A 25,929-nucleotide genomic window follows, 5' to 3' on the forward strand; every position below is an offset into this window, starting at 1 on the left:
ATGATGTTCTTACTTGACATGAAAAAGGCAGGTAAGGTAGGTGAGTTAATCGTTGTTGAGAGGACAAAGGTTTTGATTTATGATATTTACTGTCTTAAATACCAAGTTGGTGTAAAATTCTGTCCACACAACTGTAGACCAGAGAACAACATGGGCTTGTTTTCTGGTCTTCTAACTTGTCTCCTTCTTCAGGTGGTCTGGAGTCTGGTAAGAAAACAAAGAATATATATTCTTTATATGACTGAGCAAATAATGTAGCTTAAGATGAGCTTGAAAGGAAAAGATTTAATTCTTATTTTGCAGAATCAATATAATTCTGTTGTTGTCTGCACGGGAGACATAAATTATTTCTGCTTCCTTGGGGTCTTAGTGTTGCTATTTTTCATAGATCGGCTATACATGGAAAGATGTATAGCCAATCTATGATCTTCCTCATCTAAGCAAAATGTCCATTAGTATTAAAAGTTACCAGAACAGCAAGTCTGTAACTTGCTGTTACTGTCTGGTAACTGGTAAATCAAGAACTGAAGTTTATTTTAATTGTCCATGTCTGAATGATTTGGTGTGTTTTTTGGGGTTTTTTTTTGTGTTTGTTTTTTTTTCTTTGTTTGTTTGGGTTTTTTGCTATAACACAATATAATTGATACTGAAATTTATACTTTTTTAGCCACTGAGTATTTCAGGTCAAAAAGTAACAGCTGAGATTTTGATATTCCCTGTCTTTTTTAGTGAAATGTAGCATTTTGCTTATGTTGGGAAGCATTGTTGGAGAGGTCAGGAACTTTTGGTGATGCACAATATAATTAGTTCAGAGAACAAAACAAGGAAGGTTCTTGAAAGTTTGTTTCAGCTGTTCATATCTTCAGGGTAATCTACAGAGTAAGGTATTACTTTTTATGACACTACCTAAGTGCAGTAACATTATCTAAGTTATGCAACGTAACTATCTGTGGCAGCCTTATCTTCCTCTCCACTGACACATGCTCATACATTTCCCTATGACGTGAGCACTCAGCCTCACATTCCTACCTTTCCCATAGTCCTCCTGTATTCCCCATCAGCCCAATCCCATCCCACCCTGCTATTCCCACTACCAGTGCCTCTGCCCCAGTCTTTTGGAAACTCAAACCTCTGTCTTGTTTAGATTCTTTGTTAAAACCTATAGTAGGTGGTACAGCGTGTTACTAACATCCAGAAGTTACCTGACATCAGATTCCTAAAAACTAGGTCTTTTGTGAGAGTGGCTTCTGACCACCAGGGCTAATTATTTCATTTCCATGTGTTCTATGGCCAGGAAGAGCTAATTTCAAGTTTCTGGATGCTAATACTAAAATAGTATAGTCTGGAGGAGTCGCTGGTAAGTTAGGAGTCTCATCCAAACTAGATGAGTATATTCCATCTGAACAGATGTCTAGACTAGGTGAGGTGGATCATCTTATGGTGATGCCAGGGCATCATGGTGGTGCCATAGATATTCTTGGCACATAAGAATTATCCATTTGTTTCTTGATTGATTACTGAGTCCCTTAACCTGATTTTTACATGATTACAATAGGTGAGATGTTTCCATCTGTCCAAGACACACTTGAACTTTTTGTCAATTAAATGTGCTCTCACAAGCCATGGTTTAACCAACCATTACAATGTCTTAATTGACATGTTTTCCATGTCCAAAATTACAGACTGATATTAAAAAAGTTCAGAAATTTGTGTTTGTGTAGATTACACTACCTTTTAGGTACACCTCAGCTAACACAACCTTCCTCTGTACAAGAGTATGAACTGTGTAATTTTTGTGTGTTTACAATACTTTCACAGACTAGAAATGCATCATATATTTTGTCAGACTGGTATTGAGACCAAAGTCACTTCCACATCATTGAGTGATACTTATATGCAGAGGTGCTTCTTTTGAAACAGAGTATTTTGCTGTTGAGAATCACAGGACTAAAGACCTAGTTTTATTTGGAACACAGTGGAAAGAAGTGATAGAAGGAATTCCTTCAGTATAAAATATTCAGTGGCAGTTTCCAGACACTTAGGACCAGCCTGGATTTCACTGTTTTTGCATTTGATATTGTTCAGTCATGGGGTCACATTTTGATTTGTGTACCAAAAGTACCACTGTACTTAGCTACTGATCTCAGTTTGTAAGCTTTTGCTGCTGCTAGAGGAACTTTTCCAGGAATTACTTGGTTTGTACCTTTAGGACAGTTATACTTCCTGATTAGTAGATGTGGGTACATTGTAGTTTATAGTTATTGGAACTGGAGAAAATTTTTATTTACCATTAATGGTTATAAGGGGATTCAGCATATATGGGTGCGATTCTTCTCCTCCATCAATAATTTTTAATTTAAAATGCAATAATGTGATTTTATTTTTTTGATATTGGAAGCTTTACTCGTAGTTTTGTTCTTTACAGAAATCTGTGTGAGTGGGAGTTTAAAAGCAAATGAAGTCTTTAAAACGTGTGTTGCACACTTTGCCCATATACTTGCAACTTGTTTTACAAGCTGCACCTTCATTGCAAAGCTTGAATATGTAGATACTGTTTCATGCACAGTAATAATGAATTGCCTGATGCAGTGATAACAAACTGTAATGGTACAGTATATGTGCAATGAAACTTCAACATGTAGGAGGAGTCTATTGACATTTCAGATGGATAGATGGCTTATATATATAAGATGGATATATATATATATATATATATATATATATATATATATATATATATATATATATATATATATGTGTGTGTGTGGGTTTTTTTCCAAAGTCTCTGTTCTATTTCTCAGGTATCAATGTAAACCTGAATAATACCAGATTAATTTTGAAATGTGAGATCAATATCAATCCTTCAGCATTTGCGTCTGTCCAACTCTGAACAATGGAGTTTTTCAATGGAGTCAGTCACTTTTCTGCAATGATACTGGGTTTTTAAGTCACCATGCTTAAAATATGACAAATTTAAAACATCCAAAAATGTAAAGTGCTGAAGCAGGCCTGTTTCAGGAAACAGATTCTACTCAGTGTTTTCTGAATTTTGACCCTTCAAGGTCAAAATCCTGACTTTAGACTGGGCAAGGACATATATGAGTGGTAGCTTTCATTGAAAAAAAAAAAAGGAAGCAGGAGAAGCTGATTAAAAACTTTGGCTGTTTATATAACAGTTAAATATTAAATGTTTGCTGTGCCAGCTGATACCAATTAGGAATTATGTTTCTTAGGCGTAGAAATGATAGCTTCTGCTTGGTTTGGCAAAAATGGTTTTCTTCTCTTAGGCAACCAGATTAAATGATCAAATTCTGACAAAAACTGTGAAGCAGCAATCTGAGTGAGTTTTTGTTCAGGTGAATCATAAAATGAGATTTCTGGCTTTTGTATTTGCAATATTTTTTTTTTTTCTGCCATTTGCTGAAGTTTTTAAAAGACAGTAATTTCAGATTAAAAAAAAAATCTTTCATTATGAAGCTAAAATAGGGCATTCTGACAATTTCAAAACTTTCTTTCTTAACCTTGAAATTTCATGGGAAGTAGGATTTTTTTCTGTGTTTGGTTAAAATTTTTATATTAAGTCAATTTAGGGCTCACAGTTGTTTCCCTCAAAATTGTTCCCATCACTATGTGCTGAAACTCATGTCTAGAAGAACATGTGCATTTGAATCTCTCTTGAATATTATGGCCTTAGTGTTTTCTTACACATTGTAGAGATGTTAGAGATTACCACAATTAATGTTCCAAGGGACTGCATGGACTTGATTTTTGCTGTTTTTCAGCATTCTGATTTTGTGTTGTTCATTACTTCTAGTGGAAGTTGCAGATGCTTATTACACTGGAAAAAGAAGTCCTACATGTAAAGCTACATGTACAGAAAATAAATTATTTATATGGAGGAAGAAACACAGGGTAGAAATGAAAAGTTTTTGGTAAAAAGTAAAAATCGGTCACTTTTTTCCAGAATTGCTGTTACATTTATTTTAGAATATAAAGATGTTTTTTATCTTCATTTGTGAACTTCTATTCAAACATACAAATGCAAGACACCCAGGAGTGATTGCTTAGAAAGGCTATTCATGATTTTACTCACTGTGTGAGAAATAGTGTTATGTCAAGTATGTCCAAGGAAGTCCAAAAATGAAGTGTCCAGTCAAATAAAAGAATTAAGATTAGATTCTATGGGTGTGTTATGGCAAGGAAATTGTTCTATGTATATCTCATCATATGTCTCTGTATCTCAGTATGGTCTGTGGATTCTCCATGTTGCAGAGGGAGTGTTTGAATAGTTATTACTCAGGTAAATGGAGTCCAGATAGGGCCCTGAACTGGGGCTGTGTACCCAGTCCTTCAAAGCCTCTCAGTGTAACACCAGACCACTCATTCTCTCCCCCAGTCTTCAGATTTGTGATGAGAAGTTCAGCATAGCTTCCAGAGGTTCTACACAGCTGCTGACTAGTAGCAATACTTGATTCCATAGAAATAATAGACTCCTTTTTTTCCCATTTGTGAAGGACAATTTAGCACTACCTGAGTTGTTAGAGAAAAGCAGCTCTGAAACCTCCACAGAAGCAGTACTGGCTGAATTACTTGTTGGACACCGTGAGGTGGGGAGGGCACACAGCTGCAAATACTTTCCAAAGCTGGAAATACAGATTTCCAGTCAAATGAGGAAGCAGTGGATGCAGTCAATCCAATACAAAGCCATGTGCTAAGTGCTGTCAGTTGAGCTTGAATCACATCTCTAATACTGTTGAGAAAGTAACGCGAGCTGCATTTCATTATGTGCCTTTCTAATAATATCTTTTTTTCTTTCCCCTCCCCAGCCTGCTCCAGAGACAACTGGTGAGTTCTGTTTAGAGATCTATTTGTATGCATGGGAGGCAGTCAACAAAACCAGCTGCTCATAAACATCGCTAGGACAGACACAGATTTATAATTACTGTTATTGTTATTGCATTAATGTTCACACTTCATAAAGATAACAGCAAGGGCTAATGTCCTATCTCACTTGTCTTTTTACTTTTCAGAAATAGACATAGATGGAGGAATTGATCAGGACATCTTCGACATAAATCAAGGTTTTTCAAAATTTAGTCTCAAATTTTTTTTTATAATTTTCATTATAGTTGTCACAGATCAATATAATAACCAAATGTTAATCTCCTCTTCCCTTTAGCTTTAGGACTGGACCTTTTTGAGGGAGACATCAAACTTCCTGGGGTGAGTTCAAATATAAAATACAAAGCCAAAAATATGTCATCGACTTAAATATAAAGTATCACTGGCATGGAAATAATAGATTCATCCTGCTCTTACAAACAATAAATGCTGTTTATGTAACAATAAACTGAGGATGATTGGGGATGGAATGCTACAAAATGTCATAGACACTGAGGGAGTCAGCAGCATTTGCAGAAACATTATCCAACATGAGATCCCTTCAGTGATTAGATCAATATTACTAGCTTCTTCTTTCCTTTTTTACATTGTCACTTTTAAGAGATTAGGCAGCACTGATTATCATTCAGGCAGGTTTGTATAAAAAGGAATTCTTCATTTATCTGTACAATATCTATTCTGAGCCAGGTAAATTTACTGGAAAAAAAGCACTGGAAAACCTTCATCCTGTAAATAGATTGACTAAAACCAATGAAAAATTTAGATCTCTAATACCACATTTTAAGGCATCTGGCCAGAATCCTTATCTGATCAATGAAAAAAAAATAATTACATTTACATCTCAAAAATATCTAGTGGGAAACCCCCAATGTGTCTTGCACTCTGAAAGTAGTCTGAAAATTGTGTTTTACCCTCCCTTTTGGGAGATACACTGAATATGTCACTGGAAGCAAGGACAGCACTTGCTAAAGACACAGAAACAAACCCTTGGACTATGAAAAATTACAAAACTATTAATCTCTATACAGTTTTCAGGATTTAAATCTTAAGGCTTCCCATAGGAGAAGACACTCCTGTGCACATGCATCAAAAGCTTGGGTAATTTCTATGGAGAAAATGCAGCAAAAGTTGGAGACACTGGTAGAAGAGCATGAAGGGAATTCAAACCCAAACCTCAGATCTCTGAATAATCTTTCAAGGCTTTTGAGCTCACTGTTTTCATTTTGGTCTTGGAATTGTGGTTTGCTTTAGCACTATTGTAGTCCCTGATGCTAAACCCCTTTTTACTAAGGACTGCATACTTGTTTTCTTTCTTGGATGCAGGAACGAAACTCTATCATTGGTGACAACTATCGGTGGCCTCATGTTATCCCTTACGTCCTTGAGGACACCCTGGGTACAGTACTTGCCCTTCACAATATCTGTATGTTGTGTTGATTGAATTGTTAAACACAGGTTGATAAAGCTCCTGTGGTGTCCTTTCCTCTTTTAATCTAGAGCAGGCCATTTCCCATGGCAGGAATGGAGCTGCACATGCACAAATGGGATTTATAATCTTAGTGCTGGCTCACATCTTTCCTTGGATTATTATCCTGTTAGGGCCCAGCAGATTGTTTTGGTTTTGAAAACTTGTGTCTGAGACGTGAAACTCTACAAAGCAGAAGTGAAAAGAAGGCACTGAAGATATTTTTAAGGACAGGAAGCTTACCTGGCCTTTTACATCATTTACAAGAGTGAAGGCAAAATGGCATTCTGACAGTTTGCATTGGCACATTGCCGAGTCCCCTAATGTGAGTCAGAGACATATCGTAATTTGACTCCATCCTTTAAATCTTTGTGTTGAAACTATGCAAATTGCTTAGAGGAGATAACACAGATATAATCTGAACAATTCAAGTCGTGGAGAAATTCAGTGAGGGATCTGTAGCCTGCATTCTGTACTAGGTAAAACATGAAGTCTTCATTTCCTATCTATTTAATACTTATTTACATAAATCTCAGAAAAATAAATGAAAGAATCTACAAAATTAACCCCCCCCACACACTATCCTTCTAAATACTCATCATGTCATATTTGATACATAAGTACCAAAGAAAAAATACATAGGAGCAAAACAAGAGCAAGATACAGTGTTGCAAGGCCCTAATTTATGTTTTTTATTAATTAATTTTATTAATTTATGTGCTCCCTTGGGTCTTAATCCAACAAAAATTCTGTTTATTTTGATCAAAGATTGCTGGAGCAAGGTCCACCCTTGGGATGTGTTCCATATGGACAGTAGCAGAAATCTTTCAATTCAGTATTGACAAGAACATTGTTTGCTTTGCAGAAATGAATGCTAAGGGAGTCATCCTCAAGGCATTTGAACAGTATCGACTGAAAACCTGTATTGACTTCAAACCTTGGGAAGGGGAAAAGAATTACATATCTGTGTTCAAAGGAAGTGGGTAAGAGAAGCAATTCAAAATAGCTTTCATTATGTTTACTTTCAGACTATTCTCATGGCCAGTATTCACTCTAAAAGTCATATAATGATCATCATTTTACATTTTTGTTTTCTCCATTTTCCCAGTCCTTTATAAACTGTCATAGTTTCCAAAAGAGGTATTACCTTAGTAACAATGAACAATTTCTACTGATATTTATTCTTAAATATAAGAAGAAATCAAGTCCTTTAAGAGGCATTTTACTGGACCTGGTAAAAAATATCAGAAACAAAGCAATTATGTTCTTGACTGACCTTTGGATATATGGAATATCACTTTCAGTGATCATTCAGCTGGTCATTCCTAGTATACCTTGGCTTCTAGGGGAAAAGAAAAACCAAGGAGAAATATGATAGTTCTCACTGTGGGGCTATGAATTTGTTTGAATGTAACAATGGAATTGCACTTGAACAATATCACATAAGCATTCAGATAAAAGAGCAATATTTTTAAATTCTGTACAGCACTGAGATATTTTGCTGATGTTTTACTTTATTTACCTCTTTTGATGAATAGTCATGCTATTTCATCTTAAATTTTGCAAAATAAGACTCCAGTAAAGAAGTCAAAATTGCCCTGACTTTTCTTCTAAGACATTCTCTGTCACAACAGTGCAACAAGAACAAATATATTCTTCACTCTATGCTGAACCATTTCTCTTACAGGAAAGGAGAACAGGGAGAGCTTGATAGCCTGGTGAGGAAATTTGCTTTCAGAAATTCATTTCCTGATATGAGAATGCAGTCATAAATGGGAAAAGATTTTCTGATAATAAAAATGTTTCTCTTTCCCTTTGGCTTGTTCTGAGATATTTGTAGCAGATAATTGTTTCAAATTTTCTTTGGTGTCTTTGGTGTTCTTCATATTTGCTGCTGTTCATGCTGTACACATGACACTGAAATTCATCTCTAAAAGATGTATAATTAGAGACTCAGGGAGTAATGCATTTTCCTGTGCTAATGACTCCAGCTTTTTGACCAAAATGGAAACCTCATTTTGTAATCCTTCATCCCCTAAAGTATGCATTGAATTTGCTAATAATTGTACCTGAAAAAGAACCATAATATTTAGCCTGTGGCAAGTAGGAGGCCTCTGTGCAATGTTTCATTTATATGTCTATTAAAAAATAGATGAGTCATGGTGATGAAGAAGGTGAATCCTTCCAGATGGATAACATATCTTGCCCTCACTGTCTGGTGTGTGGCTTGCCCTGAAGTGTTTCCATCACCTTAGCTGACACATCCACAGCAGAACTTTTAAAAAGATTGGAGCTAAGTGGTGCAGTCTCCTGAAAAGGTCCATCCAGTTTCAATGAGTCATCTTGGGTTGTACAAAGAAATCAGGACTGACCCTGAATGAACTGCTTTCATTTCAACCCATTCCTTACTTCTGTTGTAATGGAACAAGGTGAAAGCTGGATAAAACAACTCATTTTTGCTCTGTTGTTCCTAATGTTTTGGAATTTTTTAGGACTCTTCTATTGGCTGACTAAAGACTTCAGTCCAGAGGGTACAGTGCAGACAGGCACACAGAGTTCCTGGCAACATAAAGTTTTACCACACCCAGCAAAGGTTGATAAATCACATCTTTACCTTTCTGATCTTGGCTTGCATCAATAAAACAGAGGAATGTGGAGGAACTTTTGTGTCAAAAAGATTTGAAGTAGGCCATAAACTCCTCATCTGGACTACCCTTTTGAATTCAAATGAAGTCAGCCAGAAAGGAAGCCAGCTGTCTTTTGTTGTATTGACTGGCCTTTGGGAAAATGCATTTGTCGTCTCTGGTGTATGTAGAGTGCAACAAGACCCTGAACAAAGAGCCCTCTCCCTGTATACATTCTTTAACTATCATTCACCTTGGCTACTACCAGTATCATATTATGTCCCATCTGTGTGCTGAGCAAAACACATGAGGGGTATAACTGAATTACAGAAATGCAGGATAATCAGATGTGGCAAGATGTGACTGAAAAGTTCACAGAGGAGTCCGGAAACCTGCAAAGGATCTGCCATTTCACCTTGCTTTTCTCAAGAAGAGCAGGATTCATTCAGCAGCAAAACTAGCATGGTGTGGTAGAATCAAATGATTAACAGACCAGGGAGGATGAACATCATATCTAGTATTTCCACATGGTTTTCATGGAGCATTCCTGGGAGGCTGCTTCAGCTCTTTGCCACTGTTGGCCACGGCAAAGGAAATCTGTGCAGGAGTGGATTGACACAGATCCCTGGCTACCAGCTTGGTGCTGGTAAGTCAAAGTGTCTGTGAGCTGATATTGGTGATCTGTGACACTATGAGAAGAAAATTAGTAGCAGGGCATTAGTATAAAAATGTGCCCGAAATAAGCAGCATCACTGCAACTGATGGCGTGTGTCTATTTACAGCCTCAAAAGGGGATGGTGGGATTAATCAGAGCAAGTACTTCCCTGTTCCTTCAGCCTCTGATAGCAATAGGAACCATTGAGTCACAGGCAATACAGCTCTCACACACCTGGGGAAAGCTGTGACTTTGCTTTCTCCCCTCCAGAAGACACTGCTGACACAGGGTTCTATGTGCCCATTGCTGTGGAGCACCATGTCTCACTCACCTAAGCTTTATTCTCAGTGCAGGGTGGCACAGAACATGTATTTACTCCCTCTGTGGCTGTTGAATGATAGTGTTGTAGGCATTTGGCAGACCAAAGGCAAGGGGCAGCTGCATCTACTGCGATTTGGATGTTACTTTTGCCAGGTGTCTTGGGTGTGCCTGCTGTGCACTGTGTGGCAGCTGTGAAACCAGAGGTGGCTTTGGCAGGAGGTGGACCCAGGCCTGTGATGGACTTCTGCACAACAAGAATCAACATGAGGCCTTGTTCAAGGAAAGACCTTGAAATAATGGATACTACATGTGCTCCTTACCAGGTCTCATGTTGTGATTTTAATGAGTAATCAATAGGCAAAGCCTGCGTTGCTCTGCGGAAAATGAAATACCGGAGAATATGTTGCACTAATAAGTTATGGAGTTTGAAAGCATATGGTGTGCTTGTATTTTTAATTTTCTGGGGTGGTAGGACTGCAAATCCTACAGCATATTTTGTGCCCCATTAATTTTATGTACTTCATTGGGTAAGTATTGATTTATTTGCTGCATAAAATATCAATTTAAATGTAGCTCTCCATGCCTGCTAGTTTGTGGACATGGGGTGCCATTTTATTGGCCCGTGCAGATAACTCACTAAATTCTTTCACCCTTTAATAAAAATTTGCAGCACAGCTGCAGTTTTGCTTTTACTTGGGAGTGTGTGAGAGCAGCAAGTGCTCTAGCACAGCAGCTCATAGAGAGCCAGGAAGAAAAGAGCTTGTGAAAAGTACTCTCAAATCCACCAATCTGTTTGAAGATAAACACACCATGCAGAAGCACACCTTGCCTGGCAGCCACAGCCCCATGCAAAGTACAAGGCCAAAACAGTACAGACAAAAGCAGGCAAAGGAGGGAATGTTCATGAACCCACTTCTCCTTATGATAGGGACAGGCTCAAAGTGTGCTCACTCTCACATATTGTCGTCTAGCTGAAAATTGTTAATTTGCAGTAATTTAACTGCTCTAAATTAGGTGTCCACAACCTCTGATGTTCCAGAGTACCAAAGAAACCATCATCAGTTTTCTTTTGTTACAAACAGCTCAACGTTTTTCTTCAAATAGAGCCAGAGATGAGGAACTTGTTCATTGGAAAAGAACTAAGTGTGAGAGGAAGGGGTATGATAAGGAGCAGATCAATGGAAAAGTGCTCTCTGTAACAAAATGTGACTTCAATGCCCAGGTTAAAAAAAAAAATATATATATTGAGTAGACTGGTTTTGAGGTTTGCATGGCATGGGGATGGTGTGTATCTCACAGAGCCCTCTCTCATTTTATGTCAATGCCAGCTGCTGGTCCTCAGTGGGAAACATGCAAACGGGCTTGCAGCAGCTCTCCATCGGAGCCAACTGTGACAGGATTGGGACAATCCAGCATGAATTCCTGCATGCCCTGGGATTCTGGCATGAGCAGTCACGGTCTGACCGGGATGACTATGTGACCATCGTCTGGGACAGGATTCAGTCTGGTCAGTCACTCCTCTGCTTTTCCTTTCAATCTCTGGTGTTAGCAGTTTAGCTGTGGAATATCCCTTCCAGCCATCTTTTGGTGGTCACACTATTCTCTCACCTGGACTTACTTTTCAAAGGTATATCAACAAATTAGATATAAAGGGATATCTATTTGAAACAGAAATTCTCATTTGTTTATTCTGTTGTAATTCCTTTTGCCACGACTGTTCTGAAGCTCTAATTAGAAATCTGAATCCTGTTATGATATGTGTTGTACCACAGAGCAGTAGAAGAGGATAATCTAGTTTGTTTAAATGAATGCTCTAGAAGCACACTTACTCTAGAAGCTCATAGTGAAATAAAAATAGCTAGCCCTGCCTACTCCCCCACCCCCATCTGAAGAATCCAGTGTGACCAAAGCCAGTAGAAAATCTCCAGTGAAAACACTGGTCCTTCCTTTCTGCCTGTCTGCTACACTTGGTGCTGGCAGCAGAGCTGAGAGAGCAGAGTGTGCAGAGGGTGGGCAGGCAGGAGACACCTTTCAGTGTCTATGTCAAACCAGCAGTTACTTTAGCAATGCAGCTTATGAATTTTAAATTTTAATTTTTTATATTTGGCACAAGCCTGAGAGATGGCGCAGAATTCCTCAGGACTTTTCTCTGTCTCTGCCTCTTTAGCTTGCTGTCGTCCTCTGTGCCTTTCAGGCTGTTCAAAAACAAAGTTATATAAACAGACTTGATGTTTTCCTAACATAGGTACACGCAGATGACTGAAAAGCTGGATAATTATTAAATCTAATGCATTCTTATTTAGCAGTGATCAATAGTCAGGTGCATATGCAATTATACATTACAGAAAATGACTTAGATTCTGTTATTTGATTTCCACTATATTTTTGCTGACTCTTTAGTGACAAGCTGCACTATTGTGAGACATTTGAAACTGCTGCATTTTTTTTTTACACTGACCAGAATATAGTTACTGTATTTTGACTGATTTAAATCTTGACTCCCCATTGGGTAATAAGCAATTGTTTTTTTGCTCATATGCCAGAAAACATCTATAATGAGAATTCTAGACAACTCTAAATTGTTTTTTGTTGCCTAAAAGGACTAGCAATTGAGGATCAGTGAATACAGATTAGAAACAGTTGCAAATTTCGGTACTTTGAGTACTGAAACACTCTCTCCACTCTTACAAGCCCAACAAATTTTACAAAGAGTTCCACAGGAAAAAAGTTTTCTGGTAGCAAAAACTTTGCTTCATCCCACAGAAGTTATCAGTGGCTAAAGAGGAAAGTAAATAGCCCTAGACTAGAAGCAAAATTGTTTTACAGAGTAAGTAAAAGTAAATAATTATAAAAAAAATATTTTGAGATCTGATAGATTCTCTGTCACTGTAAGTTCTTACATCAAGATTTGATTCCCTTGAGCAACAGACAATCTTTTCTTTCAATTTTGCCATTTAGGTAAAGAACATAATTTCAATAAATATGATGATAAAAGATCAGACTTCCTGAATGTTCCCTATGACTACAACTCTGTGATGCACTATAGCAAGACTGCGTTCAGGAATGGAACTGAGCCCACCATCATCACCAACATACCAGACTTCATAGATGTCATAGGACAGAGAATGGATTTCAGCGAATATGACCTCCAGAAACTGAACCGGCTGTACAATTGCAGTAAGTTTCTCCATTTATTTTATATTATTTGAAAGAATAATTTGAAAGAAATGAGGGCGATACATACATGCTGGACCTATCCAGACACAAGTGAAAGAGATACTAACATATTTAGAGAAGTGAGTTGTGTTAAAAACACAAGAAATAATGGTACAGCTAGAAATAACAGCCCTCCTGCAGAAACACTGCTGAGTAGCAGAGGTTTCTGTGCAATTTTATCTGACCTTTAGTTAAAAACTAGCTCCTCTCAGCAGCTGATTTTTGTTCATCCCTTGGGTGGCTGTTTAAAATGTGTGCTTCTGCACAAAGGCTTTTGTTTTTTTCCCTGTATTATTCCACAGCTGTTGCTCAGACATTGCACAAAAATGAGTGTCTTTGCTGTGGCTGTCATACCTACTCCAGTTTCATGGAATCTGTGAGACAGAGTGGCTGTTCATGCATATAGGGTACAGATGCCCTGTTCTGAATAAAATGCAAGCTTTCTAAATTTCTGTGTTTAGCTTCAAACCTGGTCTTTTACAAAAGTGGTCAAAAGAGTTATTTTGCTCAGGTGGGATTTATTTTACAAAGCTGAATGAAAGTAAGAAAGAATTCTAAATAATGCTATTATCAAATTGGAATATAATTCTGTAATTGTTGGTGCATTCAATGTGCCCTGGCACTCAGAAAAAAACTTTTACAATACCCCAAGTAGTGAGTACTGGCTTACAATTATATTTTAAGCCTCATTATACAGTTTCCTTAAACAATTATGAAACTGGTTTATTAAAGTGGTGCAGTTTTTTGAGTGTAAAATTCTGATGAAAATATTTCTATTCATCTAGGTCTAAACTGAACACACACATGCAGCCGTAGCTTCTAGCACTCGCTGCACAGTCAATTAGGCATTATAAAAATGCTTACAGCTACAGATGTCTTTAACAGGGGATGGGGTCCTTCTTTCTCTCCATTAACCTTATCTATTTTCCATCATTCTTGTGCATTACAGAAATACTTCATGACATTTTAACTTTATTCTTAACCCATAGGCACATTTCCCAAACAAAAAAAAGTCCCAGTCCTGCCGAAATCAGTGACAAAACTTCTACCACCCGCAGTGCTATCAGGGCCTGCCAAGCTCTCCAGTCCATCTCTTGGCTTCATGTGATGTGTATAGTGTGGATGATATTTGCAGAGACATAAATATTGTCAGATCACCCACCTGTGCAGGGAGGATGGTGCTTCACAGGTCCCAGCCCTCACCCACACAAAAGATTACTTTTACTTCATTTGCTGAACATGATTTAAGGAAATGTTTAAGCTAAATTTCTGCTGGAGGCCCATGGGGACAGGAAATTGCATTGAAAATATTAATCTTGGATCCTAAATTGAAGAAAACAACCCACAGCATAAGAAATTCTGACTGATAGTTTAGTGCTGCTCCAGTCTGTAATTCATTGCTGTCTTTCAGGCCATATGCTAACAGTAGATTTTAGTCTGCTTTGCCCTTGGAGCATACTGCTAGACAGAACTGGCCATGAGCTTTCCCTCAGCCTCTGGAAGTTAGGACTTGGCACTCATCCCCCCTGTATTTTCTTCTGAGCCCAGTCTTTCACTACATACCAATCAAGTATCTGGCTTTTGGTGCAGATGGAATTCAGAGTCTGCCTCAGTCATTGCCCCTTCACCTGTTTCAGGAATGAAGCTCAGAAATACATGGTAATCTACTGAGTCTTGCTTTTCTGTCTTCCTGTCATTCAGGTCAACACTCCATGCCAGCCAGCACTTTCTAATTAAGGTCATTAAGTTACTTCCTTCCTGTTTGGCCAAATCAATTTCATGCTTTGTTTTGTATTTTGATTTCAAAGAGTTCTTTCATTTAATAATTCTCTATTTTTGCTTGCCTTTTCCTCCAGCAGTCAACATTTGCTGTGAAGGCCTTTTCTTAGTTTTTACAACATTGTACTGAACTGTATCTTAAAAAATATCAGTCATATAACACTTCTGACTACTTTGCAGACTCTAGAGGGTTTTTAGCTTTCTGTAAAGACAGAGCAAAATATCTCAGCAGTAGAACTGATTTGGCAGAGGCTCATACCTAAGTGCTTCCCAGAGCTACAGCTTAAATGAAGCATTTGGCATGTTATAGAGGTTGAGTTTTGTGATACTCAAGGTCTTTTTGTTATACAAGGAAACCTTTAAATGTTTGAGCCACAATATTTTATACATAGTTTAAAAAGCATTTCATTAACTTAGTTGTTTTCAAGTAATGGCTGTTATTACACAAGAGCTCAGATATGGTAGGATGAGAAACAAAAATAAGACCAGGAATAAACCTAGTCTATGGTATCTCTCATCTATCCAGAATTTGCTTTAGACAGAGAAAATGTTTCATATGGTGTTCTCCCCTTCATATTTTACTGCACAGTCTACCTTTGCCAAATGGTGGGGTTGTTGTTTTTGTTTGTTTGTTTTGTTTCTGTTTGTTGTTTTGGTTTTTTGGGGGGGGGGCAGTTTGGGTTTTCATTTCAATATTTAGAAAATAAAAACTTGTTTATTCTAGTCAAATAGCTTTTGCTTTTATATATTTCAAAATAAGCACTCTAGGTGATATACATAAATGAGCTTGTATCAAAATCTGTGGCCATGTGTGGACAGGCCCAAAGAACACAAAACAAAGAATGGGAGGTCTCAGGACCTTTTGACTGTAATATGAAGGTGTGTGGGTTGGGTTGGTATTAGTGTTCCTTTCATAACTATAAGATGTGATATGATAATTAGCAGATGCCCTTCTGTGCATGCTGAAGGCCCTGAGTGTTCCTGATGACATTTTATTAATGTTAGTGTTAATCACCAGCTGTTTTGAGTTCCTGAACATTGTGTATATGAATGCTGATCATATTTGAATCAGTAACTGCTGATTACTTGGTGTTTGCATTTAGTCTTTCTCTGCTCATGGCTTTGGACCTTCAGAATTAAAATGTGTTATGCAATAGCAATTCACAATTTTTTTTTTTTTTTTTGGTCAATATTGTAGCCTCCTCCCTAAGTTTCATGGACACGTGCGATTTTGAACTTGAAAATATATGTGGCATGATTCAAAGTTCAGATGATAACAGTGACTGGCAGCGCTTGTCTCAGGTTCCTGCTGGGCCAAATACTGATCACACTAATATGGGAGAATGCAGAGGTATGAGAAAAAGACTCTTATCTTTCTGGAAAGTGTTTTCTGCAGAGACATGAGTTTCCTTCAAGCTTGGCCTTGTTATCTGTTTATTTTTTGACAAATTACAGTTTATTTTTTAACTAAGCAGCTTAAATCTACATACCTAGGGACATCATGTGATATGTTGATTTTCTGCTTATTTCAGAGGACCAAATGTCCTTATCTCTTTTGATCTGTTTTTTAGTCTTAGCGTCACATGCTATATAAAGCATTGAACCTGTGATACAGGCACACCAAATAGATTGCTGCCTTTCTGATAATTGCTCAGTAAGCCCTTGGACAGGAGTAGGATTTTGAAATTTATATTACCAGGGCTGAGGTGAAAATCTAATTGACAATCTAGCTAGATGTATCTCAACCTGTCAGAATGGTCCAAGAGTTCAGGAGCTTAAACCAGACCTCCAGAGAGTCAACTGTGAGTTACTGGCACTGGGTAAAGAGTAAGAACCCATGGTTTTGAGTACAATTTGCTAGAGATAATGAAATGAGGACAAAAGCTGCAAAGAGAATAGTTCTACCTTTGGAAAATGTGAACAGATGACAGTCCTCAGTCAGAGATTTGTACAGGATCTACCTAACCTTGACCTGACTGTATCTTCTAGAGTTATTACAATACAGCATTAAGAAATCCAGTACACTAGGAAAATTCTGTTTTCTCTCCCCTCTACCGCTCATTTCTTATTGACTTTTGGCAGATTCTGGCTACTTCATGCATTTCGACACCAGTGCTGGAAGACAAGGAAGCACAGCTTTCCTGGAGAGCCGAATTCTGTATCCTAAAAGAGGTTTTCAGTGCTTACAATTCTATTTTTATAACAGTGGTAATGAGAATGACCGGCTGAATGTCTGGGTTAGAGAGTACACATCAGACAATCCAAATGGCACTCTGAGATTCATCGAAGAGATAAAAGGTATGGAATAAATTGGCATTTTGTTTTAATCTATACTCAGTATTTTTCAAAGTACTGGGGGAAATAATTGTGGCAAAGTCACTCATTTCCTAGTGCTGTTCTTTGACTTCTTCTCTATGTATATACTTGATTCGTTGCTGCTATTATACCTGATGGATCCTCAGTCAGCTCTTTTCCTATAACATAATAAATTACCAAAAATTTCAAACTCTTGTATTATCAAGATCGTTTTCTCGCCAAACTAGCTAAAATTCCATGAGCAATCATTTTAACTATTCTAGAATTGCTGGTATCAATAGCAGCTGATGAAGTTGGAATATTAGAGTAAATTACAATTAATAAAAAAGTATCCTGGAATACCTAAGTTAAAAAAAGATAAATAAAATTTAAATAACTTAATGAAATATATGAGCAGCAGATCATGATTTGAGTTGTATATTGAAGAAGATTAAATTCTTGTGGTTTTAGGAGCCTGTGGCCTACTAAATGATCAGTTGAGGTCAGCTAATGGACAAGAGCTCCTTAAGCTGGAATTGCTAGTCACCTTATGATTAAATTACTTTCTCAAATATTTAACTATTATATGGTCTCCATTTCAGCTACACCAAGTTCAGAACAATCTGAGCAAGTTCTTTTACTAAATAGGTATAATTTCTGTCTCTTTTTATCCCTTTAGGCTCAGCTGCTGCCAGTGCCTGTTTTCTTTTTTCCACCCTTCTTCACCTCAGGGGCTTTACCCTCTTTGCCCCCTGAGTTAACAGGCATCCTTAACATAAGAGTTGCTAAGGCAGGTGTAGACTTCACATCAGTCTGAGCCCTCCAAACTCTTTCAAACCCTACTTTGATGCCAAGATTAATTTTTCCAGACTTCCTCTTCTGTGTCTATGAGGCCCCATCTCCCATTTCTGCTTTCTCAAGTCCATAATTTATTTCCTTTGAAGTCTCTGATCTCATAAGTGTGTCCAGAGAGGCACCCTATTTTGACAACCTGTGGCAAAACTTTTAGGAATGGCTCAAGATCATTTCCCCCCAAGCTGTTTCACTTCTCTCAAGTGAGAAGTTACCCTCACCAGTGCAGTCAATAAACTGTAAGTAACAGTGACACTACAGCCCCATCCATCCATGGTCTGACACCCTGGCTCAGCTGCTCATGGGTTTGCATTGAACGACGATGTTCATGAAACTTCGGGACAATCCCTGAACCCTTCCCACTGCTCTGTGGTGGCTGGGGATTTTTGAACTGCACATATTACATGTAAAAATCTTTTAGCTTATTCTGAAGTCGATTTTATGGGAAACAGTAGGGTGCTTTTCTTCTTGTTTCTGTGTTAGTCTTTTCCCCTTCTATTTATAGCAGTAATGGAAAATGTCAAGAAATTAAGGCATATATTTGAGATCCACTGTGTTGTGTTTAGGGTTGTTAGGAGAGTGATGTAAAAGTTCTGTGAGTCCTGGGGTTGGCACTGCTTGTTCAATAAATGCAGCTGATCTTCTGTGCAGATAAACTAAAACCAGGCCTCAAAAGAAACTGTTTTGGTGCACATGCTTTTAAAAAAGGGTATTCTACTTTCATTGACCTCACAAGGCCCCTGTGCAGAGGTCTTTGCTTTTGTGTACACTCCTCTGGGAGTCAAGTGGAATTTGCTAGTGCCTGCACTATAATTTGGATGCAGCATCAAACTTTCAGAGAGGTTCTATGGCATGAAGTAGGTTTTGCAATTGACTGGCTTTACTTTGACGTTTGTACCATTAATCGTGTGATGGGTGAATAGTGCTTCTGCATAGGCAAGCTTCCAACAAGCCATTTAAAAATATGAAAGCAAATGAATGAACTGGTCTTGTAGTTCTAGGTTCCCAGAATCCTCTGGAGCATTTTAATGTTGAGGCATGTTGTTGTTCAGTTATTTGAATATAACTTGTTCTGAATTTTTTCTTTTTAACAATACAGGTGAAACTATTTTTGTGAATTTAATCATCACAACATCTGGATTAATTTAATTAAATGTTATTTAGAAATGTAAAAGAAAAAGCAGTTTTAAAACCCATCAATAAGCGCTCTTATGCATATTAATTCTGTTAAAATTGTATTGAGCAGATATGATCTTGAACTGGAAAAGTAACATCTACAGAAGAAATATTCCATCACATCAGTGCCAGTGGAACTGAAAAATTCTTACACAGTGTTGGTATAGGGTCCACAGACCTGTGCAGTGTTTGACTGTATTGCTGACTCAGAAATGTCTACCCTTGTTTTTCAGGTTCACCTGAGACCTACTGGCAGCTCCATCATGTTTCTTTGAATGTCACGAGTAAATTCCGGGTTGTGTTCCAAGGCATGAAAGGAAGTGGCTTATCAAATGGAGGCCTCTCTATTGATGACATCAACTTGTCAGAAACTCAGTGTCCTCACCACGTCTGGCATATCAGAAATTTCGCACATCTCCTCAATACGAGTTCAGCAGGGAGAGATGGGTTAATATATAGTCCACCTTTTTACTCTAGTAAAGGATATGCTTTTCAGATCAGCTTGTATGTAAATGGTACCACTGGTAACCCATTTAATTTAGGAATATACTTGTCCTTGATTTCTGGAGCGAATGATGATCATTTGAAATGGCCCTGTCCATGGCAACAAGGTACCATGATCCTGCTTGACCAGCATCCTGATATTCGTCAACGGATGTCAAACCAAAGAAGTGTAACAACAGACCCCCTGAGATTATCAGGTTAGTTAAAATCAAACATTTAAAACACAACCAGAAGACAAGGGATCACATCTCCTCTTTGTATAAATTAATGCATATTTTTTAGCTTCTGGAATGTTTCATATGTTTGCAGCAACAATAATATTGATCCATGGACAAGAAAAAAATTAAACCTACAAGCAAGTTAAGCTGGGACTCTAGATTTCAAAGTTGCATTTGCATAAGAAACAGGTGGATGATCTATTCCTAAAGTTTCTTTCATATGCTCTGTGAGGATACATTTATTTCCATTTTAACGAGAATGGAAGTTTTCCAAAAGTCATGAAAAAAAATACTGAATTAACAATAGAGTTGGTTTATGCTAGATAAACGTGCAGAAACTATCAAACAAATCCCTGCCCTCCTTGTCAAAGGTACAATGGTGTCAGCACAAGCCTCCAGATGGACAGAGTACTGATTCGTATTATGAAATCTCTACTTGTTCAAGGTGTGAGAAGGTAAGGGCTATTGCCCACAATAATTTGGAAAGGTGGCAGTTGAAGTAAAAAGTAACTCTGAGAAATTGTAGAAATCTCTACAGAGAGAGATATTAAAGAAAATACCCATATTCAGCACTGGATAAAGTTTGGATTTAAGCCATAATGACTTTCTTCTTTTTGCCAAGAGAAATCATCTCTGCCACTGAATTAGTTTTCTGGACTTTCAGACTAGAAAGGAAGGAAGGAAGGAAGGAAGGCACAAAACCATCCAATTAATATTATTATTATTTTTAAAAAAGTAAGTTTTACATTCCATTTTCTATGACACTGGCTCTACATGAAAACAAAGTGGCTAATCTAGAAAGACTTAATGTTCTCTCTGTAAATGAAAGACACACCACACCATGTCCTCCACAGATGTTTGAAAAAGCACATTTTGCTTGTGCTTTCTGTTGTTACAGCCACAGTGCATAGCCCTTTTCCTTCTCTGACCCTGCTGACATGCAGTCTGTTTGTCCTCTGTTCCTCTCCCTTGTTTATTAATATATTGCAAATAGTCCAGGATTCCCAAAGGAAGCCTTCTAACACACACTCTTTATCTGGCCAGAGAGTTTTCTCCCTCTGTCAGATTCTTTCACTGACAATCAGGTCAGCTTTGAGCTTTAGAATAGGGTTTGATGGAGCAGGCATCAGTGACCCGTGATCATTTAAGTTGTTCAAATATCTTGTGCCCCACATCTCCTGTAGGACATGCTCTCTTTTGAGAAACACTGCATCAACTCATGTTTCAGATGATTTATGTGCTACTTATCTTCTTGAACACCTCACTTTAAAGAACTAAAAAGAAAATACAAGTGATTTTCAACTAATTCTCCAATAACCTCCTCTCCAGCAGTTTCTTTTCTCAGTACCTCAGGCTAAACCAAATCATTGAAGATCTCCATTGCCTTGTGCCTTTCATCAGTGGGGAATCTCAGGCAGTTGAGGTTTCTGCTGAGAGACAAATCCGGAGCAGTCTCATACTCACATTCTCTTTATCTTTTTCTTTTTTTTTCTTCCCCAGAATCCTCATTAAATTATACTTGGGATAGGCCAGACAAAGTGGGGTCTGAAGCAACTTTTCCCAATGGAACTAAATACATGAGGGGTCCAGGAGTTGGAACAAACGCATTTTTAACTCATGAGAGACTTAGAAGCCGCAACTTTATTAAAGAAGATGGTGTTTATATTCTTTTAACATTGGAAGGTATGTAAACATAGCTGATATGCTTTACAATGCAGTGAACAGTGTCAGATACTAAGTCACTAGTGCTGTAGTTATACATACACATGATGTACTTTGCACTTGAGCAGTATTTGAATTATGCCTGCATCTAACGTCAAATCATATGTTTGAATAAATTTGTGAACAGGTACATACGCAGTATAATTTCTTTATCTCATGTGAAGGTGTATGAAACAATGCTAATCCCGTGCAAATTATTTTGAATAGATTAATTTGAATATAACTATCTGTTTCTGAAAAAATTCTAGAGGACATTTCCAAAGTACATCATGCTCCTGAAAGGCAAAAAAACCTGTTTATCCACTATCCACTATTTAGGACAGGCTTGCTGCTCTTTAGTATTAGAAATTATCATTAGAATAAGAAGAAAAATAACGTGAAGCAAAGACCTTATTTCCTGTGGGTTCACTGGGCAGATATATCGCATCTCCTGTCAACTGAGCCGAGCATTCCACCCCCTTTTGTTACGACTACAAGTTCCAGCGCCACCAAACCTGTCCCGAGCCCTGCTACCACCAACAAGCCCTCCACTGGTGCTGAGAGCACCACTGCTGCATCCACCACCGCCACAACGGGCAGCACCACCCAGCCCGAAGATCCTGAGGTTCCGGCTTTCTGCCCAGACAACCCCTGTGAAAACGATGGTGTCTGTCTCATGGTAAACAGAGCACCGGTGTGCAGGTAACTGCCTTCATTTGCCCTCAAATGCAGTTTTAGGATGAGTAATGGAAGTTTCTAACAAAATAAATCTTTGCTGCTAATGAAATGAAAGACAGACTGTAGCTGATTAAGGCAAGTATTTGCAACTGCTCCTGTGAAACTGAACTTACAGCAAATTTGGGCAACAAAGCTCCTAACCTCAGCATTTGATCATTTTGAAGTACTCTCCTTGACTTTCCTGTTAATTATATTTTCAATGTGTTTATTATTTTCAGTAATGTATTACTTCAAGTCCTTAGAATTCCCTATAGCAAAATGTAGAAGAGTTGAATAAATGTAATTGAAAGAAAAGAGCATTTATATCATTAGAGAAGATTTTCAATACTTATCACATAGGAAGCACTGTAGACATTATTTTAAAATTTGATTCAGAAATATTGTACAGTGAAAATTATGACCATGAATTACCAAAGTGTAGTCTCTTGCCTCTGAAACCAGCAGTGAAAGCCGGGGAAGATTGTTTGCCCTGCAAGAAGATTAATATCAACTTTTATTTAATTCTCTGTGGATCCATTTAGGTAACCTACCTGCCTGATTAGCATTGTTCCAGCTCTCAAATAAGCTCTGAGGTTGAAGATAGTAACCATAGATTGCTGTGCCAGGGCAGGTAGACTGGGTGAGTGCTGTGAGGAAAACATAAAGGCCAAGAGCCACAGGAGTCAGGATGACTCATTAAGTGTTATATATCCCCATTTAGAAACCTTTTAAAAGAAAATTCATGTGCAACTCATCAGAAGCAGGTCACAAATATGAATAAATGTCAAGAGGTGGTTCCAAGAAGACAAAAATAAAAAATAATGCCAAATGTTATGCCTCATTTCAAAATTATGGAAAGAGAATATTTATTTTCTGACATCTCTGGACTCTGTGAAGCTTTAGTGCCTTTGTGACCTACTTTCTGTCCTATGAAAATGCGTGACCAGCAGTCAGCTTCCACCCCAAATTTTGTAGAGAAATGGATGGGAATGTGATACATCTGTTCAAGCTGAGTCACCTGCAGTCCCCCCAGCAGGCAATATCTTTGCAGCGCACTGCAAACAGACTTGTTTTCAGGGGTGAGGTAGTCCTGAATAAGTGGCTTAGACAGGAGCTAGAAAATCAATACATAAGGAATAACCAAGGTTAGAAAGATGGGGGTGGATGTGCTGACTGTGGTGCTGGGTGAGGGACAGAATCAAACCCTGGAGGTTGTTTTCAGTCCTAAAACTGGATGACTGCTGGGCTGTTAATTTCTTTTTTTACCTGCTTGTTGAGTGATGGCAGAGGCAGCTCTTACAAGTTCTTTAAATTTGAAAATTACAAAAAAAGAGAAGCTCCGTAGACCAGCTGCAATCATGCATTAAGAGGTCAAGGGGGTCAGGAAGGCATTTAGGACTTCTGGCAAAGGCTCTCACTGCAGGCACAACCTGTGAAACATCAGGAAGCTGAAAGAAGCACATTTAGGTGTGTAAGGGCAGTGGGCCACTCAGGCCACTGAAGACAACTTTAAAATAAAAGTCAATTTTAAGATAAATTTCATTATGCTTTAGGATATAGAAATTGCATCAGAGATGCCATTTTTCTGAAGTAGACCTTTTCACACCTTTAATCTTTAGGTGATATCAGATGTTTCTTCTTTTGCTTTCCAGATGTCCAGCAGGTGACAACTGGTGGTACATGGGAGAAAAGTGTGAAAGGAAAGGCTCAACTCGAGAAAATACCGTAATAGCCGTTTCTTCAACGATAAGTGTGTTTGCTGTAATGCTTATTGTCACCATCACAACTGCAGTGTGCCTTAAAAAGAAATACAAACAAGGAAAGGAGGCTAAGGAGAACCTGACTCTAGAAGAAGTAAGTATTTTGCCTCTTTCAACAAATATACAGACACACGCACACATATCTATATTCACTAAAAAGCAAACAGTCAAATTAAGTAAGAAGTAAATGGGAAGATGTCACCTTTTTGAAGCCTAAAGGTTAAGAATTAAATAGCTTCTTTAAGTGACACTAATTTATCAAACACCAAACTCCCACTTAATTCAAAATCTGTTCTCCTCTTCCACCCCCCTCCACTCTGCCCCAATGACAGCCTACGTTGAGTTGGATAATGCAAACAAAGGGGTTCATTTTCAATTTGTAATTAAACCATATTTTCTGCTTAGTAAACTTGTATTTCATCTTTTACTGCCTATTCTACTAGAGATCTCCCCTTAAAATACCTGGGTATGGTGCTAAAAAATGCATCCCAGGATATCAAAACAAAAAGCAAATCTAAAAAATAATTTTCCACATTCAAAGGCCATTTTTTATGCAAGGCATGAAGTAGCCGTGGAAATATCGACATAAGGAAAGGTTAAGAAGACAGCAGGTTAAAACTGTCTAGATGACAGGATCAGAAATGCTGTGCACTGAATAGAAGCAGCATTTGGGCATGTCTTCACAGGAAATTTCATTCAGTCTGAGGCACAGGGACTCTTACTCTAAGTAGAGGCTTGTCTTAGAAATAGCAAGCATGATATAGTTTAAAGGGACTCACAGGCCACAGGAGAAATTTTGTAAACAAACTGAAGAGGAATGTCCTTCCAGAAAGCAGAGTTCCATTTTTAATTTTGTACTAATACTCTGTGTGTGATACTCCATTGAGTTGCAGTACCTCTGTGCAGTGTCAGATACTTGACACTGCTACTTTATGACCTTCCAATAAATAGTTTTGGTTTCTTTGCAAGTAATGCTCTTACATTATACACATACTTCCCTTCCCTATACACTTTTAAGATGTGGGTTTGGTTTTTTTCCCCCACTTAGACTAAAACATCCTTCTGAAGATAATGCAAACAAGCATCAAAGACACAAGATGAACATCACTGCAAAACCACAACGACGTCATCGTTCTTTCTGTTCCTTTTATCTCAACCATCATGATAAAAGTTTGTAAAGTCTGGAAAATAATTCATCATCTGATAAAATAGTGTGCTAAAGTCAGTGGAGTGTCTGACAGTGCTGTGTATAGTCATGCAATGGAGAAAAATGGAAATACATTGTGTGATGTGTCTGCCTTGCCCTTCAAATCTACATAAACATGAAGAAAACATGAAAATGGCATCCTGAATTTCAGTCAACACAGGAAAGTCTAAGTTTGCTATATTATCATTGTACAGTTGTCAATATTAAAGGGGAACTGGACCCTGTATTCATAGGATACCCAGCAGTTCTCGGTCCTGCTGCAGCTGTCAGTAGTGTGAGAGTTTGTGGAGTGTGGGAATGTCTGGTTCATTATGTTATTTGGTTGTTATCTACTCACTATAAAAAAAATAACAAGTAATGAGGAAAGTAATAAATGAACCTCACAGACACACATTAATGAGGAAGTCACAGCAGAGATAATAATGAGGATCCAGACTGCTTCAGCCACTGATTGATGGTCCATTAGAGGAACTACTCAGGCAGAACCCTCAAGAATGTCAGCCTGAATAATTATTAACTGATAGGAAGGGGTAAATA

At 37.9% G+C, this 25,929-nt stretch overlaps 1 protein-coding gene across 1 annotated transcript; it reads left to right on the forward strand.

The window, feature by feature from the left end:
• MEP1B (meprin A subunit beta) lies at nucleotides 1-25,635 on the forward strand. Its single transcript, XM_058831134.1, has 15 exons — nucleotides 1-36; nucleotides 4,827-4,845; nucleotides 5,031-5,081; nucleotides 5,180-5,223; nucleotides 6,226-6,298; nucleotides 7,233-7,350; nucleotides 11,296-11,474; nucleotides 12,926-13,144; nucleotides 16,161-16,313; nucleotides 17,045-17,260; nucleotides 19,519-19,986; nucleotides 21,508-21,690; nucleotides 22,146-22,410; nucleotides 24,078-24,279; nucleotides 25,234-25,635. The coding sequence occupies exons 1-15, from the start codon at nucleotides 1-3 to the stop codon at nucleotides 25,249-25,251; spliced, it is 2,244 nt and encodes a 747-aa protein (XP_058687117.1). The 3' UTR covers nucleotides 25,252-25,635.
• The last annotated feature ends 294 nt before the right edge of the window (nucleotides 25,636-25,929 follow it).

Source organism: Poecile atricapillus, chromosome 2 (assembly GCF_030490865.1).
Source record: "Poecile atricapillus isolate bPoeAtr1 chromosome 2, bPoeAtr1.hap1, whole genome shotgun sequence".
Classification (NCBI taxonomy): Eukaryota; Metazoa; Chordata; class Aves; order Passeriformes; family Paridae; genus Poecile; species Poecile atricapillus.

Bases quoted from the DNA above. Each gene is read 5' to 3' on its own strand.
- MEP1B (XM_058831134.1), top strand. From the start codon at position 1: ATGATGTTCTTACTTGACATGAAAAAGGCAGGTAAG. The intron at 5,224-6,225 runs GTGAGTTCAAAT...TCTTGGATGCAG, and splicing joins GAGACATCAAACTTCCTGGG to GAACGAAACTCTATCATTGG. The intron at 16,314-17,044 runs GTATGAGAAAAA...GACTTTTGGCAG, and splicing joins TAATATGGGAGAATGCAGAG to ATTCTGGCTACTTCATGCAT.